The sequence below is a fragment of the Myxocyprinus asiaticus genome, chromosome 43 (assembly GCF_019703515.2).
Source record: "Myxocyprinus asiaticus isolate MX2 ecotype Aquarium Trade chromosome 43, UBuf_Myxa_2, whole genome shotgun sequence".
Lineage (NCBI taxonomy): Eukaryota > Metazoa > Chordata > Actinopteri > Cypriniformes > Catostomidae > Myxocyprinus > Myxocyprinus asiaticus.
In genome coordinates this window covers 30699169-30712768 of record NC_059386.1, presented here as the reverse complement: position 1 = coordinate 30712768, position 13600 = coordinate 30699169, and the positions used below count along the sequence as shown (strand labels likewise).

The window sequence follows — 13600 nt, the reverse complement described above, 5'->3', positions numbered from 1 at the left end:
GAATTCTGTCATCTTTTAAACACCCATGACTATCGTTCTTCCATCTTACACAAAAGGAGATGTTATGCAAAATAAGGCTGTGTCGATACAATCAAATATCGATATATAGCGATACTTTTTCCCATGATATTGTATTGATACTTTAGATCCATGTATTGAACTATTTGTGTATTCATATCATGTAAATAAACAACAAAGCTGGCACACTGTTTCTTCCAAATCAATTTAATGAGCTACGTGCTCTTTATCAGACATCAGTATATAACTGAAATATACCCAAATGAATTGGAATTGAAACTGGAATTGATTTGTATTCGACTCAAATTTTGATATTGTGATGTATTGCAATATATCGAATCGTGACGTGTATTGCAATATGTATCTTATTGTGAGGTGCCAGGCGATACCCAGCCCTAATGCAAGATGTTAGCCTCTTTTTTTTTTTTTTTTTTTTTTTTTATAAATATGACTAAATTTCTGCCTAACATCTACTTTTGTGTTCTAAAGAAGAAAGAAAATAATAGGGTGAATGAATGATGACAGATTTTTCACTTTTGGGGTAAATTGTCTCTTTAAAATTATTCAGACAAAAGTTCAGAAATAAAAGATGGAATCCTTTATTAAATATAAATTTAACGAATCTATGTAATCATCAGCATTTTTGCTTTCGAGACAGCCTTCTTATTACAAAATGACTGGCATTTCCAATAATGATCTTCTGGGGAGATATGCCATTCAATTTCCACTTTTTAATATTAAACATATGACAGCAGATTATACCCATCTGAAACTTTTCAGACTTCAGGGACTTGTCGTTCTCTAGTCTAATGTGACTCTTGAATCATAGAGGAGTCCAGATTAAAAATGGTTTTAAAAAAATTTAGAGTGGGCCAGGACTTTGGTCTCTCAATAAACTAAATGAATGAAGAGATAAATATCTGGTCTGATCCAAGAATTCTAAATTATTTAAAAAAAAAAAAAAAAAAAACACATCACATCTCCAACATATGAAAATCACTGTCTTATAATTTCACAACAAATTACCACCCATCATCATACTTCCACCCAATGCTCCCACTTGCCACTATATTATCTTATTTAAAACAGCTGCATTTCCAAAAAGCAATATGAAAGGATGAGTTCTCCTGGTTGTTTAATTCAATAAAAGCTTTCTTTAAGAAGATAAGTTTCCCCCTTTTTTCTCCCAGGGTGAAATCTGTCACTACAACATCATTACAGAAACCACAGGGAGATACAAAGCCAAACACAGCAATGCTCTTATGAATGAGAGGAATAATTCATTAACCTGAATTATCTGACATGCAGTTAACCCTCTAATTATACCAACTCACGCAGACCCTCATGTCTGTTCCCTGCCAGAAAAGAGGTCAATACTTTAAAAACTACTTACATGTATTCAAAAATGGAGACAATCTGTCCATACAAATACTTCATACAGATATTTAACCCTTAAATGCATGGGAATTTCACCAAACACTATTACATATTCGGGTCTTTAGAGACCTGGCACATATATCTATCACAAATGTTTCTACAAAATGCCCAGATAGTGTAAAAAAAACAACAAAACAAAAACAAAACAACAAAACAAAACATAATTTCAAGACAATTAGAAAATAATAGAAACAAATATATATTTTTATATATTTCAATGTTTCATTTTTCAAATATCAAAGAGAAAATGCAACGAAACAGGACAAATCTAGAACAGGATTAATTACTTTCACACTGAAATTTCATGAGATGCAGCTGGCTGTCAAAAACATATTGAGCTACACATAGATTACACATAAGTATTTTTACAGGCACTTAGAGTCTAAATAAATGCACAAATTATATAATTTCAGTAGTACACCCAAATGACAATAGCCAAATCATACTGTTCATGTGTTAAACTTGCTATAGTTTACTTCCACGTTGTTTATTCATCAAAAAGCAATGCCAAATGTAAATCAAGTCAATCACTAAAACAACAATGCCACTTTAATTATGAAAAATGTTTTGTTTTGAGCGTATGCACCATAAACACATCGCAATCCACCGATCTGAGGTCATAATCACTGTCATCATTGAATTACGATGTTTTTACGTGGCAATACCTTCCATCCCTCATAACTACCAGAGCTCAGCAAATCATCATAATCAAAATCACAAGCATTTTCATCACCATTTTCACCCCTCCCATCAATGTCTACTGTATGACATCATAATTATTACGACCGTAATTACATTGTGACGTTTCAGTGTGGGGAAACTGTTTATGCCCCGGACTATCTGAGTTGTTTTTCCATTAATATCAGCCTAGAAAATCCTCATAATCACAACCATTTTCATCACTGTCTCCAGACTTCGCGACATAAGACACTGTTGCCGTCTGACGTCACAGTTACAACTCCTCGCGTCATTGTCCACTCATCAGACGTCATAATTAGCTACTACGGCCATAATTCAACTGTCTTTTTAGTTGGGGAAAGCCCTTAATTCCCCCCTTGACTTTATGAGCTGCGTCGCCATTCCTATAGTCAAGCATCACCATCATAATAACCCCCATCACTATTCTTACGTCATAATCACTACGGCCATAATTACACTGTAACGTTTTAGTGGGGAAATCACTTCCGTCCCTCATGACTGTCTGAGCTGCTTGTCTTGTCCATTCATATCAGCTCAACCAGTGACTGCTGCCTATCCTCCAATCTCATTAGAGAAGAGCTGCGATAAACTGGGTTATGATGATCACTGCTTGTACACTCTGTTCCAAATGTCCACTATCATTTCTTCTAAATAATTATTAAATTATATATAAGAGTAAACACACTTAAAGCGCGAGCAATGCTGAAGAAAACACAAACATTGCTTTTTCCAGACATCATGCAATGAATCCAAACAACACAACTCATGCAACTGTTAATAAATGTGATTGTTCACACATCAAATACGATATACGCGAATGAATTGTTTTGTTGTTTCCTAGGAGAAGGCAAATAGCAAAGTTAAAATGCAACGGAAACGCGCCACCGGCTATCACATAAAAAAAAAAAAAAACGGAAATCGCGTGCGACATTTACCCCAATTTGTTTTTGTTTTTTTACTGTACCTTCATTGAAACTCCAGTCCGTGGGATTTGTTGGATAGTTCTAAAATGATGTTCATTGCAAAGACGCTCGGGAACACTCCATTACGTCTTCCTCTTTCTATCATCACTGTGTATTTGTAGAAAAGAGCATAACGTAATGGCCAAGCACGGATCCGCCAATCCTGAAATAGCAAGAGCCGCTGTTATGTTTAGCAGCCAATCAGCGTTGCTCTCCCCGGTGTCTGGGCGTGTCTTAGTGGCACGTATGTGCGCAGGCATCAGTCTGATGCAGCGACCGTGTGGAATGACTGGATGCTGTGTGTTCAGTCTACAGTGCACATGTTTTTTTCTGGAAAGTGCCGGATTGTTCTAGTAGTGATTTGGAACTGCGGTATGAATAATCCAAACGGTCTTAAATACCTTTAAATAATTCAACATGTTCCTTTCTTAATTTCTTGTGCCAATATAGCTATCCTGTTATTATGTTTATGATTTTTAATATTATATTTTAACATGGCAGGAATTCTATTTCAACATAGTTAGAGAACTAATGTATTTAGAAATGTTTTAATTTTCAAAATTAACTTTAATTCTCAGTGATGTAAGTTTTAGAAGTTTTCCGTCATTGTTTTACAGTAAAATGAGAAACCCCTCCATCTAGTGGCCAAGTAGATGAACTGCATCCCATTCCTAAATGCCAATCCTAAAATGATACAGCACATTGTACTTGTATGAATCAAAGGGATAGTTCACCCAAAATGAAAATTCTCACATCATTTACTTACTTTCATGTCATCCCAGATGTGCATGACTTTCTTTCTTCTGTTGAACACAAATAAAGACTTTTAGAGGAATATCTCAGATCTGTAGGTCAATACAATGCAAGTGATTGGTGGCCAGATATTTTAAGCTCCGAAAATCACATAAAGGCAGCATCAATGTAATCCACACGACTCCAGTGGTTAAATATATTTCTTCTGAAGTGATGCAATCACTTTGGGTGACAAAGAGATATTTCAATCCTTTTTTAATATAAATTCTCCGCCCTGCCCAGTAGGTGGCATTATGCATGAAGAATGTGAATCGCCAAAAACTAAAGAAGAAGAATTTGAAAGTGGAGATTTATACTAAAATATAACTTAAATATTTATCTGTTTCTCACCCACATCTATCAAATCGCTTCAAAGACATATTTAACCACTGGATCTTTAGCCCTGAAATGCAGAAAATAGAAAAAAATGGCAAAATTAAGAAACAGATTATTAAAATCTGTTTCAAAATAAACACCTACTTAAAAGAATAGTTCACACAAAATTCTGTCATTATTTACTCACTTATTCCAGGCCTGTATGACTTTATTTCTTCCATGGAAGACAAAAGCTTCATTTTTATTTTTATTTTCTTTTAATTTTTAAAGAAAATCATTTTCTTTAAAGGGACAGTTCCCCCCCAAAATGAAAATTCTCTCATCATTTACTCACTCTCATGCCATTCCAGATGTGTATGACTTTCTTTCTTCTGCTGAACACAAACAAAGTTTTTTAGAATAATTTTTCAGCTCTGTAGGTCCATACAGTGTGAAGTGGTTCAATGAAAATGAAAGTAAATGGGTGCCAACATTTTGAAACTCCAAAAAGCACATACAGGCAGCATAAAGGTAATCAATAAGACTCCAGTGGTATAATCTATGTCTTCAGATTCATAAACAGATAAATATTTAAGAATGTGAAAGTGGAGATTTTTAATGTTCTGTTTCTCACCCACACTAATTCTATTTCTTCTGAAGATATGGATTTAACAACTGCAGTTGTATGGATTACTTTTATGCTGCCTTTATGTGACTTTTGGAGCTTGAAAGGTCTGGTCACCATGTACTTGCATTGTATGGACCTACAGAGCTGAAATATTCTTCTAAAACACTTCATTTGTGTTCTGCAGAAGAAAGAAAGTCATACACATCTGGCATGGCATAAAAGTAAATGATGAGAGAATTCTCATTTTTGCGTGAACTATCCCTTTAAGGAATGGAATTTCTTAGTTAGCCCATGCAGGAATCTTCTTATTAGTCAGTGATTGATTCAAAGTGTCTGAATGTGTTTCAAGAGATGCAATATTAAATTCTAAAGCACTTTTAAAAACAGATATCTCCTGTATAAGGGTGCATAAAATATAAGAACGTTCATTTTTGGGTGAACTATCCCTTTAACAGATTGTACATGCAGTCATTGAGTGGGCGGGGCTACAGATGCAGCATGTCTATCATGTGATGGAGAAGACTGTTTACATGTAAGCAAGTGTGATCTGATATGCCAATGATGATGGAAAGAGACAGGACACAAAGAATCACAAAGTACACTGCCTAGCCAAATAATAAAAAAAAAGGTCGCCATTTGGCTTTAAATAAGCTGATACTTAAGAGCCCATGATTGGATCATTATTGCAGTGATTAATATGTTTCAAAGGGCAACAATTCTTTTTAACCCTAACTGATACAGCGTGTAGCTTCTTATTTCTTAAACAACCATGTCGGAAGATGGATCCCGTGGTCGTGGAAAAGATGTTACTGTGTTTCAGAAGGGGCAAATTATTGGCATGCATCAAGCAAAGAAAACAACTAAGCAGATTGCTGAAATCACTGTAATTGGGTTAAGAACTGTCCAACGCATTAATAAAACCTGGAAGGACAGTGGTGAACCATCAACTTCACGAAATAAATGTTGTCGGAAAACAATCTTGAATGATCAGAACGCTTGGTGAAGTCACATCGTAAAAAATCGACAGTAGAACTCACAGCCATGTTTAATAGTGAAAGTAAGAGTATTTCAACACACACAATGCGACAAGAATTTACAGGATTGGGACTAAACAGCTGTGTGGCCACTTGTTAGTGAGGCTATTTGGAAAAAACGACTTCAATTTGCTAGGGAACATAAAGATTGGACTGTGGAGCAATGGAAAAAGGTCATGTGGTCTGATGAGTCCAGATTTACTCTATTCCTAAGCGATGGGCGCGTCAGGGTAAGAAGGGAAGTGCATGAAGCGATGCACCCATCATGTATAGTGCCCACTGTACAAACCTCTGGAGGCAGTGTTATGATCTGGGGTTGCTTCAATTGGTCAGGTCTAGGCTCAGCAACATTATGCACCAATAAAATGAAGACAGTTGACTACCTGAATGTACTGAATGACCAGGATATCCCATCAATTTATTTTTTATTCCCTGACAGCACGGGCATATTCCAGGACGACAATGCCAAGATTCATCGGGCTCAAATTGTGAAAGAGTGGTTCAGGGAGCATGAGGAATCATTTTCAACACATGAATTGGCCACTACAGAGTCCTGACCTTAACCCCATTGAAAGTCTTTGGGATGTGCTGGAGAAGACTTTACGGAGTGGTTCGACTCTCCTGTCATCAATACAAGATCTCGGCCAAAAATTTTATGCAGCTCTGGATGGAAATAAATGTTGTGACGTTGCATAAGGTTGTTGAAACAATGGCACGATGAATGTGCACCGTAATCAAATCTAAAGGCGGTCCAACGAAATATTAGAGTATGCAACTTTTTTGTTTGTTTTTTTGGCCAGGCAGTGTATTTGCAGTAATATGCAAGTCGCTGATGATGATGTTGAAACATGAGATGCTTTCAAATGTACACACACTATTAATCTAAATGATCAGAATACCAGCATGATTGTTGTCTATCTGATACAAGTGAAAGAAACCAGAACGTCTTTCTGTCATAATGAATCAAGAAGTGCATGGGTTCTTTGCCAAAGTAAACAAACCTGAGAAAGGAGTGGGAAAGCTCATGAAATCTGATGCCATCTAAAGATTTATGACACAAATTCCTAACAGTTCATTATGATCTACGAGATAAGAAGATAAACTCGGCTTTGAAGCAGACTCAGAGAGACCAAATCAACAACTGGAAGCTAATTTAAAAATAATATGAGAGGGAAACAACACTTCATATCACTGCAAAAGACATATTTTATTATCTAATTAATTTTCAGGACTGATATTTTTTTTACTATTGTTTTTTTTTAAATGATATTTATGTTCTAAGCTTTACTCGTAGTTAAGATATCTTCTTATCAGAAGCTCTGTATAACTCTAAAGGTTATCAAAAATATGATATGCTTTCTAGGTCCTGTACATGTTGAGTAATTCAAACTGTTGCCCAGCTGGGGGCGACATTGTCCATAAAACGTAAATCTTCAGCAGCCAGTCTGTCAGAAGGTAACTAAAACATTCCTTAAATTCAGGACTACATACAGTATATTATATATATATATATATATATATATATATATATATATATATATATATATATAAAAATGTAATGTTTTAAAAATATAAATTCAATCATAGTCAAAGAACAGAGCAAGGATTTTTGATAGATTCGTGTTCGCCCCAAAATTAAAAGTCTCTCATCATTTACTCACCCCTCATGCCATCCCAGATGTGTATGACTTTCTTTCTTCTGCTGAACACAAACAACGATTTTTACAAGAATATCTCAACTCTGTAGGTCCATACAATGCAAGTGAATCATGACCAGAACTCCAAAAAGCACATAAAGGCAGCATAAAAGTACTCCATAAGACTCCAGTGGTTTAATCCATGTCTTCAGAAGCGATATGATAAGTTTGGGTGATAAAACAGATCAATATTTAAGTCCTTTTTTTTTTTTTTTACTATTAATCTTCACATTCATGTCCACATTTTTCTTTTGTTTTTGGCGATTCACATTCTTCGTGTATATCACCACCAACTGGGCAGGGAGGAGAATTTATAGAAAAAAAGGGACTTAAATATTGATCTGTTTCTCATCCACACCTATCATATTGCTTGAAGATATGGATTTAACCACTGGAGTCATATGGATTACTTTTATGCTGCCTTTCTGTGACTTTTGGAGCTTGAAAATTCTGGTCACCATTTACTTAACATTGTATGGACCTACAGAGCTGAAATATTCTTCTAAAACTCTGTATTTGTGTTCTGCAGAAGAAAGAAAGTCATACACATCTGGGATGGCATGAGAGTGAGTAAATGATTAGAGATTTTTAATTTTTGGGTAAACTATCCCATGAAGCATTACCAGAGAGGGGAAAACAGACTTAAGGAAGTATTAATTGTGTAGGGGAGATCAGAAGGTGTTGTGTAACATTTTGTTTGAATGCCTGTTTCAGTTGTGTCTCAAACGATTCCAATTAGTAGTCCAGAAATCTAGGACGTATCCCTAGACTGTATACATTTGTGTCATGTAAAAAGTGTGTTGTTATTGCAACCAGGGCCGGTACCAGGATGTGATTTTGTGTGTTTACCCCACTACCGTCAGCTAATGTTGCTGTCTAAACATTGCATTGTTGGATGTTTTGAAATCAATGATGATATGAGCCAAGAATCTCAGCTGACAAAAAACAATCAGATCACAATGACACATTGATTATATGAAGTTACTGGAAATAACACAGTTGCAAAAAGTGGAATACCACTCCAGTTTTTGTTTTCCAAAAATGTTCAGGTCTTACAGGAACACTGTGACTGGCATGCAAAGTTACATGTAGAAATTCCCTGGTGTCATTAATCCTGTGGAGTTTTGAGTTTCTTGGCTTGTTGTTTTTAAGCCCCTAAAAGGTCAACGTAACTAAAACAAGCACAGAAACGGAAACCTATCTCACTGACACACTGTCTCTCAGAGACAAACCAAACCATCTGTCTTGTAAAAGACTTTATCATGTTGCAACTGAGGTCATTTAAAGAAGTCAAACAGCAAACACATGGAACAAATCACACACTAAGCACATGCGCTAATTTATGCTTTTATATCCTCCTTCACACTGTTTACAAATGATTATAAACCTCATAAATCAGACAGCAGAACTCCACTTAAGACAAAAGGATTGAAACTACTGATCTATATCGACCTCACTCAAGACAGTCACCACGGTTTATCTTGAATGACGCCATTCTACTGCCTATCCTCGAGACCTAATGTCAACAAAGTCAGGTGACTGACCTTAAGGGGTTGGCTTACTATATAAACATCCGGATGAGCCGAGCACTTCCTCTTGCCTTTCTCGCCTCATCTGAGACCAGGGTAGGGTTGCACCAGCTGTGCGTAAGATCTTAAGTTGAGACGTAAAGTTCACACTAAGGGCTTAGTAACTACTAGTTAGTTTGTAACTAAGTCAGTGCTTAATTTGGTTGCACCACCTGTTCTTAAGGCAAGATATAACTAGTAGGTTGTAAGCTCTCCGTAAAGTAATGAGCTCATTGATGTTAAGTGAGTCTGCTTTTTTATTCCATCCGTACTCCTGGTTGGAGGCTTCCGTAAATATTTAGTTTATACCTAGGGTTACGTCCTACCTAAATTTAATGGTGCAATGCAAATATTTAGTAGTGCGTAAATTGTGACTTAGTGCCCATTTACACTACAACTAGGCTAAGTTGTAACGTATGTATAGCTGGTGCAACCAGCTCCAGGTTGGTAGCTCGCGTTTAAACGCTATCACAGGCAGTAGCGGTTTTAACCACCACGCAAACCACGCAATTGCGTGAGGCCCCGCACATCGGGGGGCCCCTGCCCCGGTAGGAAAGCTCAGCAAAAACCGCTTGAGGGGTGACATGTTGTTCTGGGCCATGCAGCACGAATACACTGTTGTCAGCGCTCTTAGAGCGGTTCACATTAGAGGTCCGCCGGTTCGGGTCAATTTTTCAAGTAGGACTTTGAATTCGGGTTTGTAATTTATGAAAAAATATACAGTCCTTCCGAACTTGTTTCGCCCATGCGCTCTCACTCACATACACGCAAACGGATGTGTTAGGGGCTGTTCACACCGAATGTATTTTTGCATGTGTCTGCTCTGTTTTTCTATTGTTTTCCTTTGTAAATACGCACTGGACGAATGTCCATACCTGCTGCACCACGTCTCGCTATTTCTTCAGTGTCTCACATAGGACTGGCACATTTTTAGACACTGTGTCAAGTTAAAAAGAACGTCAGGTCTCAAAAACCCGTGTCGAGACACCTGCGTTCTGTTTCAGTCGTTGTGCTACATCTAGATTGTTTTTAGTGCAGGTGTCATGAAGATTTAACATTCTGAACAAGTTCAGGCTGCAAAAAGGTGACTGTTACAATGTTTAACATTATTCCAGATAGTTCTGTACCAAGCAAAGTTTCAGTGCTTGATAAATGGCAATGTGTTTTCCCTTTCTGCTCTAGTGTGCTGAGGGGCTGCAGTGTCTTGTATGTTTACTGTTACATTTATGAATGTTGCCTACGATGCTTACATAAAATACAGCCTTTTGCAAAATGTTGAACTACACTGCAGCCTCCAGGTGAAAAAGTAAATAAGACAGAAATATATTACTACTGAATACAACAAATCCTCAAAGTTAAAAAAATAATACTGCATCATATTATAATTACTAACTGGACAATAATAAATAACTGCTGGGTTATAATAATAAATGACAACTGAATTCCAAAATGTTAGTCAATGAAGCACACCCTGTTCATTAAAAAATAAATAAAAAGTGTTTTGTAAAAATATATGTATTGCTTTTTTTTTTATCACTGTATTGTGGAAAAACTGGAAAACATGTATTAATTATCTTTAATTAGATTTTTATTTCATTAAACATTTTGAATGTACTTGGCTACAATGGCTGATTTAAAATTATTATTTAAAATCAATATTATGTCATTTTTTAAGCAAACATTTTCAAAATTGGGGCCCTGGGCTGTTCGGTTGCTTGGGGCCTCAGAAATCGTAAACACGCCCCTGATCACAGGAGGTATCGCATTTTCAGTCCGTCACATTGTGTGCGGGCGCCTCGCGTCCCTGAGGATTGCGGTGGATTTCCCCTTATTTCTATTTTTTCTCTACGCTCCATTTGGAAGTGCACGTGTTGGTGAGTATCCTTTTCATTCTTAATATCAGTTGTTTGTGTTCCCAACACTTTGTAAACAAAGTGGACGGTTTTTGATTTGTAGTCTTTGTTTGTTTTCATTTAACAGGGACAGTTCTGTTTCCCTATAAATAAACTGCAGTTTGGAGAAGGATCTTGTGTTTTCCTGCATGTCTGCTGTTCACAGCAGACAGTGTTACCACTTTTCCACAGTGCGTTCGTGCTCAGAATAGGTGGGTAGCTAACTATAGGAGTTTTTTTTTCTGTTTATACACCTTCAATCTAATTGTTTTCTGGTGTTATAATTTCTATGCTAGAAGAGTTCTCTCCGGAGACTCAGTTCCGAGAGGATAATTAATAGGTATCACAGCCCATTTATCCTGTTACTACAGGTGAGTATTTGTTAAAAGTGTTATTATTATCTGTAAAATAACTAGTATGTGCACTTTGATTGATATCAAAATATTTATTCTGGAGAGTTTGCTTTTGTTCGCAGACTCAGGTTCCAGAAATCAATCAATAAACAGTGATTCATCACTAGTTGAGCTGAATTGTTTTCAAGAAACCTTAACATTTTCACTAGCTTATTGTCATGAGCTCACCGCAATGTAGTTTTTGCCGGGATGGCATGCATCCACGTGATGGCCAGTGGGAATGCCCTTCTTGTTTATGTATGCAACACTTACTGGATGATATTGAAAACACCTTTGCAGCTGCGACTGGGTTATCTTTGCAAGAAAGTGTGCAGAGATCCAGGCTTGGTAGTCACACAACTGGTGGTAAGAAAGATTTATCTTCTTCCAATACCTTGGTTGAAGGGCATTCTCGTAAGTGCAGGAGGGAACACACTCCTGATGATTCTCGTGGGATGTCTACACAATCGGACATAGCCCAGAATAGGCAGGGGAGAACCCCAGAGGGCCAAGGACCCAGGGGGGACACCCAACTACAGATTCTGTCATCTTTACGTGACCTAGCTAGTAAGTTTGATCCTCGCAGTTCTGCAGTATGTGCACAACCGCTTACAGTACTCTCTGCAGCCTCCTCTGGGGATTAAGTACCATCATATCAAGAGGAGAAGCATGATTTGGTGGCTACCATCTCACTTCATGCCAATAATTCTCTTTATGGTAGCGATGAGCAGACTGAGGAAGACCAGCAGGTTGAATCCAGGTCTGGCACCTCAGAAGATGGGAGCTCGCACTCTGACATCCTTACCCGCATTCTTAGTGCAGCAAGAATCTTGGGCCTTGATACTCAAGAGAAAGCCACGACTTCAACCCCACCACAAGATATGTGGGTGGGCATTTCCCGCACTCAGCCTTCTGTTTCCATTCCTGTGGCTGAGGATTATTCTCAGATGTTAAGGAAGGCCTGCAATAATCCTAAAGCTGCACCAAAGTTCAACGCAGGTTGAAGATGATTGGTTAACTCCCTGAGAGTGGTCATTGCGGCTCTAACCAACTTGGGTCCAGACCCGCTTATGGATAATCCTCGCTGTCCTGGCAGAGAATGCCAGAAGACTGATCATTTAGTGTACCAAGCATATAATGCAGCCACTCTGGCAGCCCGATCAGGGAATGCCCTGGCAAAAGTTTTAGTCACTTTGAGAAAGGTGGTTAATATGGAAGATTGTGATGTTATGGGCCTAGGTGAAGCAGCCCTCTTCACACATTCACAGCATACCAGGGACATATGTGCCTCCATCTCCTCAACAACCTTGGCTCGAAGACAGATCTGGTTAGCCCAGACATCTCTGCCTGAAACCATCAAGAGAGAATTGACTAATATGCCAGTTGTGCCAGGTCAGGTTTTTTACCCTGATTCCCAAACCATGCTAAATACTGCTAAACAGGCAAGACGCAGGAGGGAATCAGTACAACGAACATTTGGCCATACTAGGGCTACCAGGTATGGTTATAGAGGTGTTCAACTCACTTCCCCCGTTCGGAACCATGGGGGTATGACAGAAGACAAAATAGGAGCTTCCAGCCACCTGACAGAGGTACCAGACAGTATTATCAGGTTCCACAGTCTCGTGGTTCAGTTAAGGGAGCACTTCTGAAAAAATTTACTCCCAGGGGTTCTGGACCCCAGGGAGGCCCTGCATAGCAGTCTCGGAAAAGTCACCAAAGCATGTTCCCAGCTATGCCTGGACAGGTGGGAAAAAACGACATCAGATCCTTGGGTAATCAATACCATCAAGAGAGGATACAGGATCCAGTTTCGATGATGTCCTCCCACCTTCTCAGGAGTCCGTATGATTGTGGTCAAGGACCCAGTCCAGGCACAATTTTGGCCAACGGAATCATAGTTCTGCTACAGAAACAAGCAATTGTACAGGTAAGACCCACTGAACAGCTCACTGGATTTTATTTAAGCTATTACCTTTTGCCAAAGAAAGGCAGTGGGCTTCGGCCCATCCTGGACCTAAGACAACTAAACACGTTCGTAAAAGTATTGCCCTTCAAGATGCTGACCACAGCACAAACACTGGAATCCATAGAACCAGGTGAGTGATTCACTTCCATAGACCTGAAAGATGAGTATTTCCATGTACCCATCTGCCAAGAGCACAG

At 38.1% G+C, this 13600-nt stretch overlaps 1 protein-coding gene across 3 annotated transcripts in view; it reads right to left on the bottom strand.

Annotated features, from left to right (window-relative positions):
• Nucleotides 1–3243, bottom strand: part of LOC127433418 (E3 ubiquitin-protein ligase RNF34-like) — a 31729-nt gene extending 28486 nt beyond the window's left edge. For all 3 annotated transcript variants that reach the window (XM_051685322.1, XM_051685323.1, XM_051685324.1), the window contains exon 1: nucleotides 3119–3243. In XM_051685322.1, the coding sequence (XP_051541282.1) occupies nucleotides 3119–3124 (6 nt within the window). In that variant the 5' untranslated portion in view covers nucleotides 3125–3243. The remainder of the gene's footprint in view (nucleotides 1–3118) is intronic.
• Nucleotides 3244–13600: the final 10357 nt, after the last annotated feature.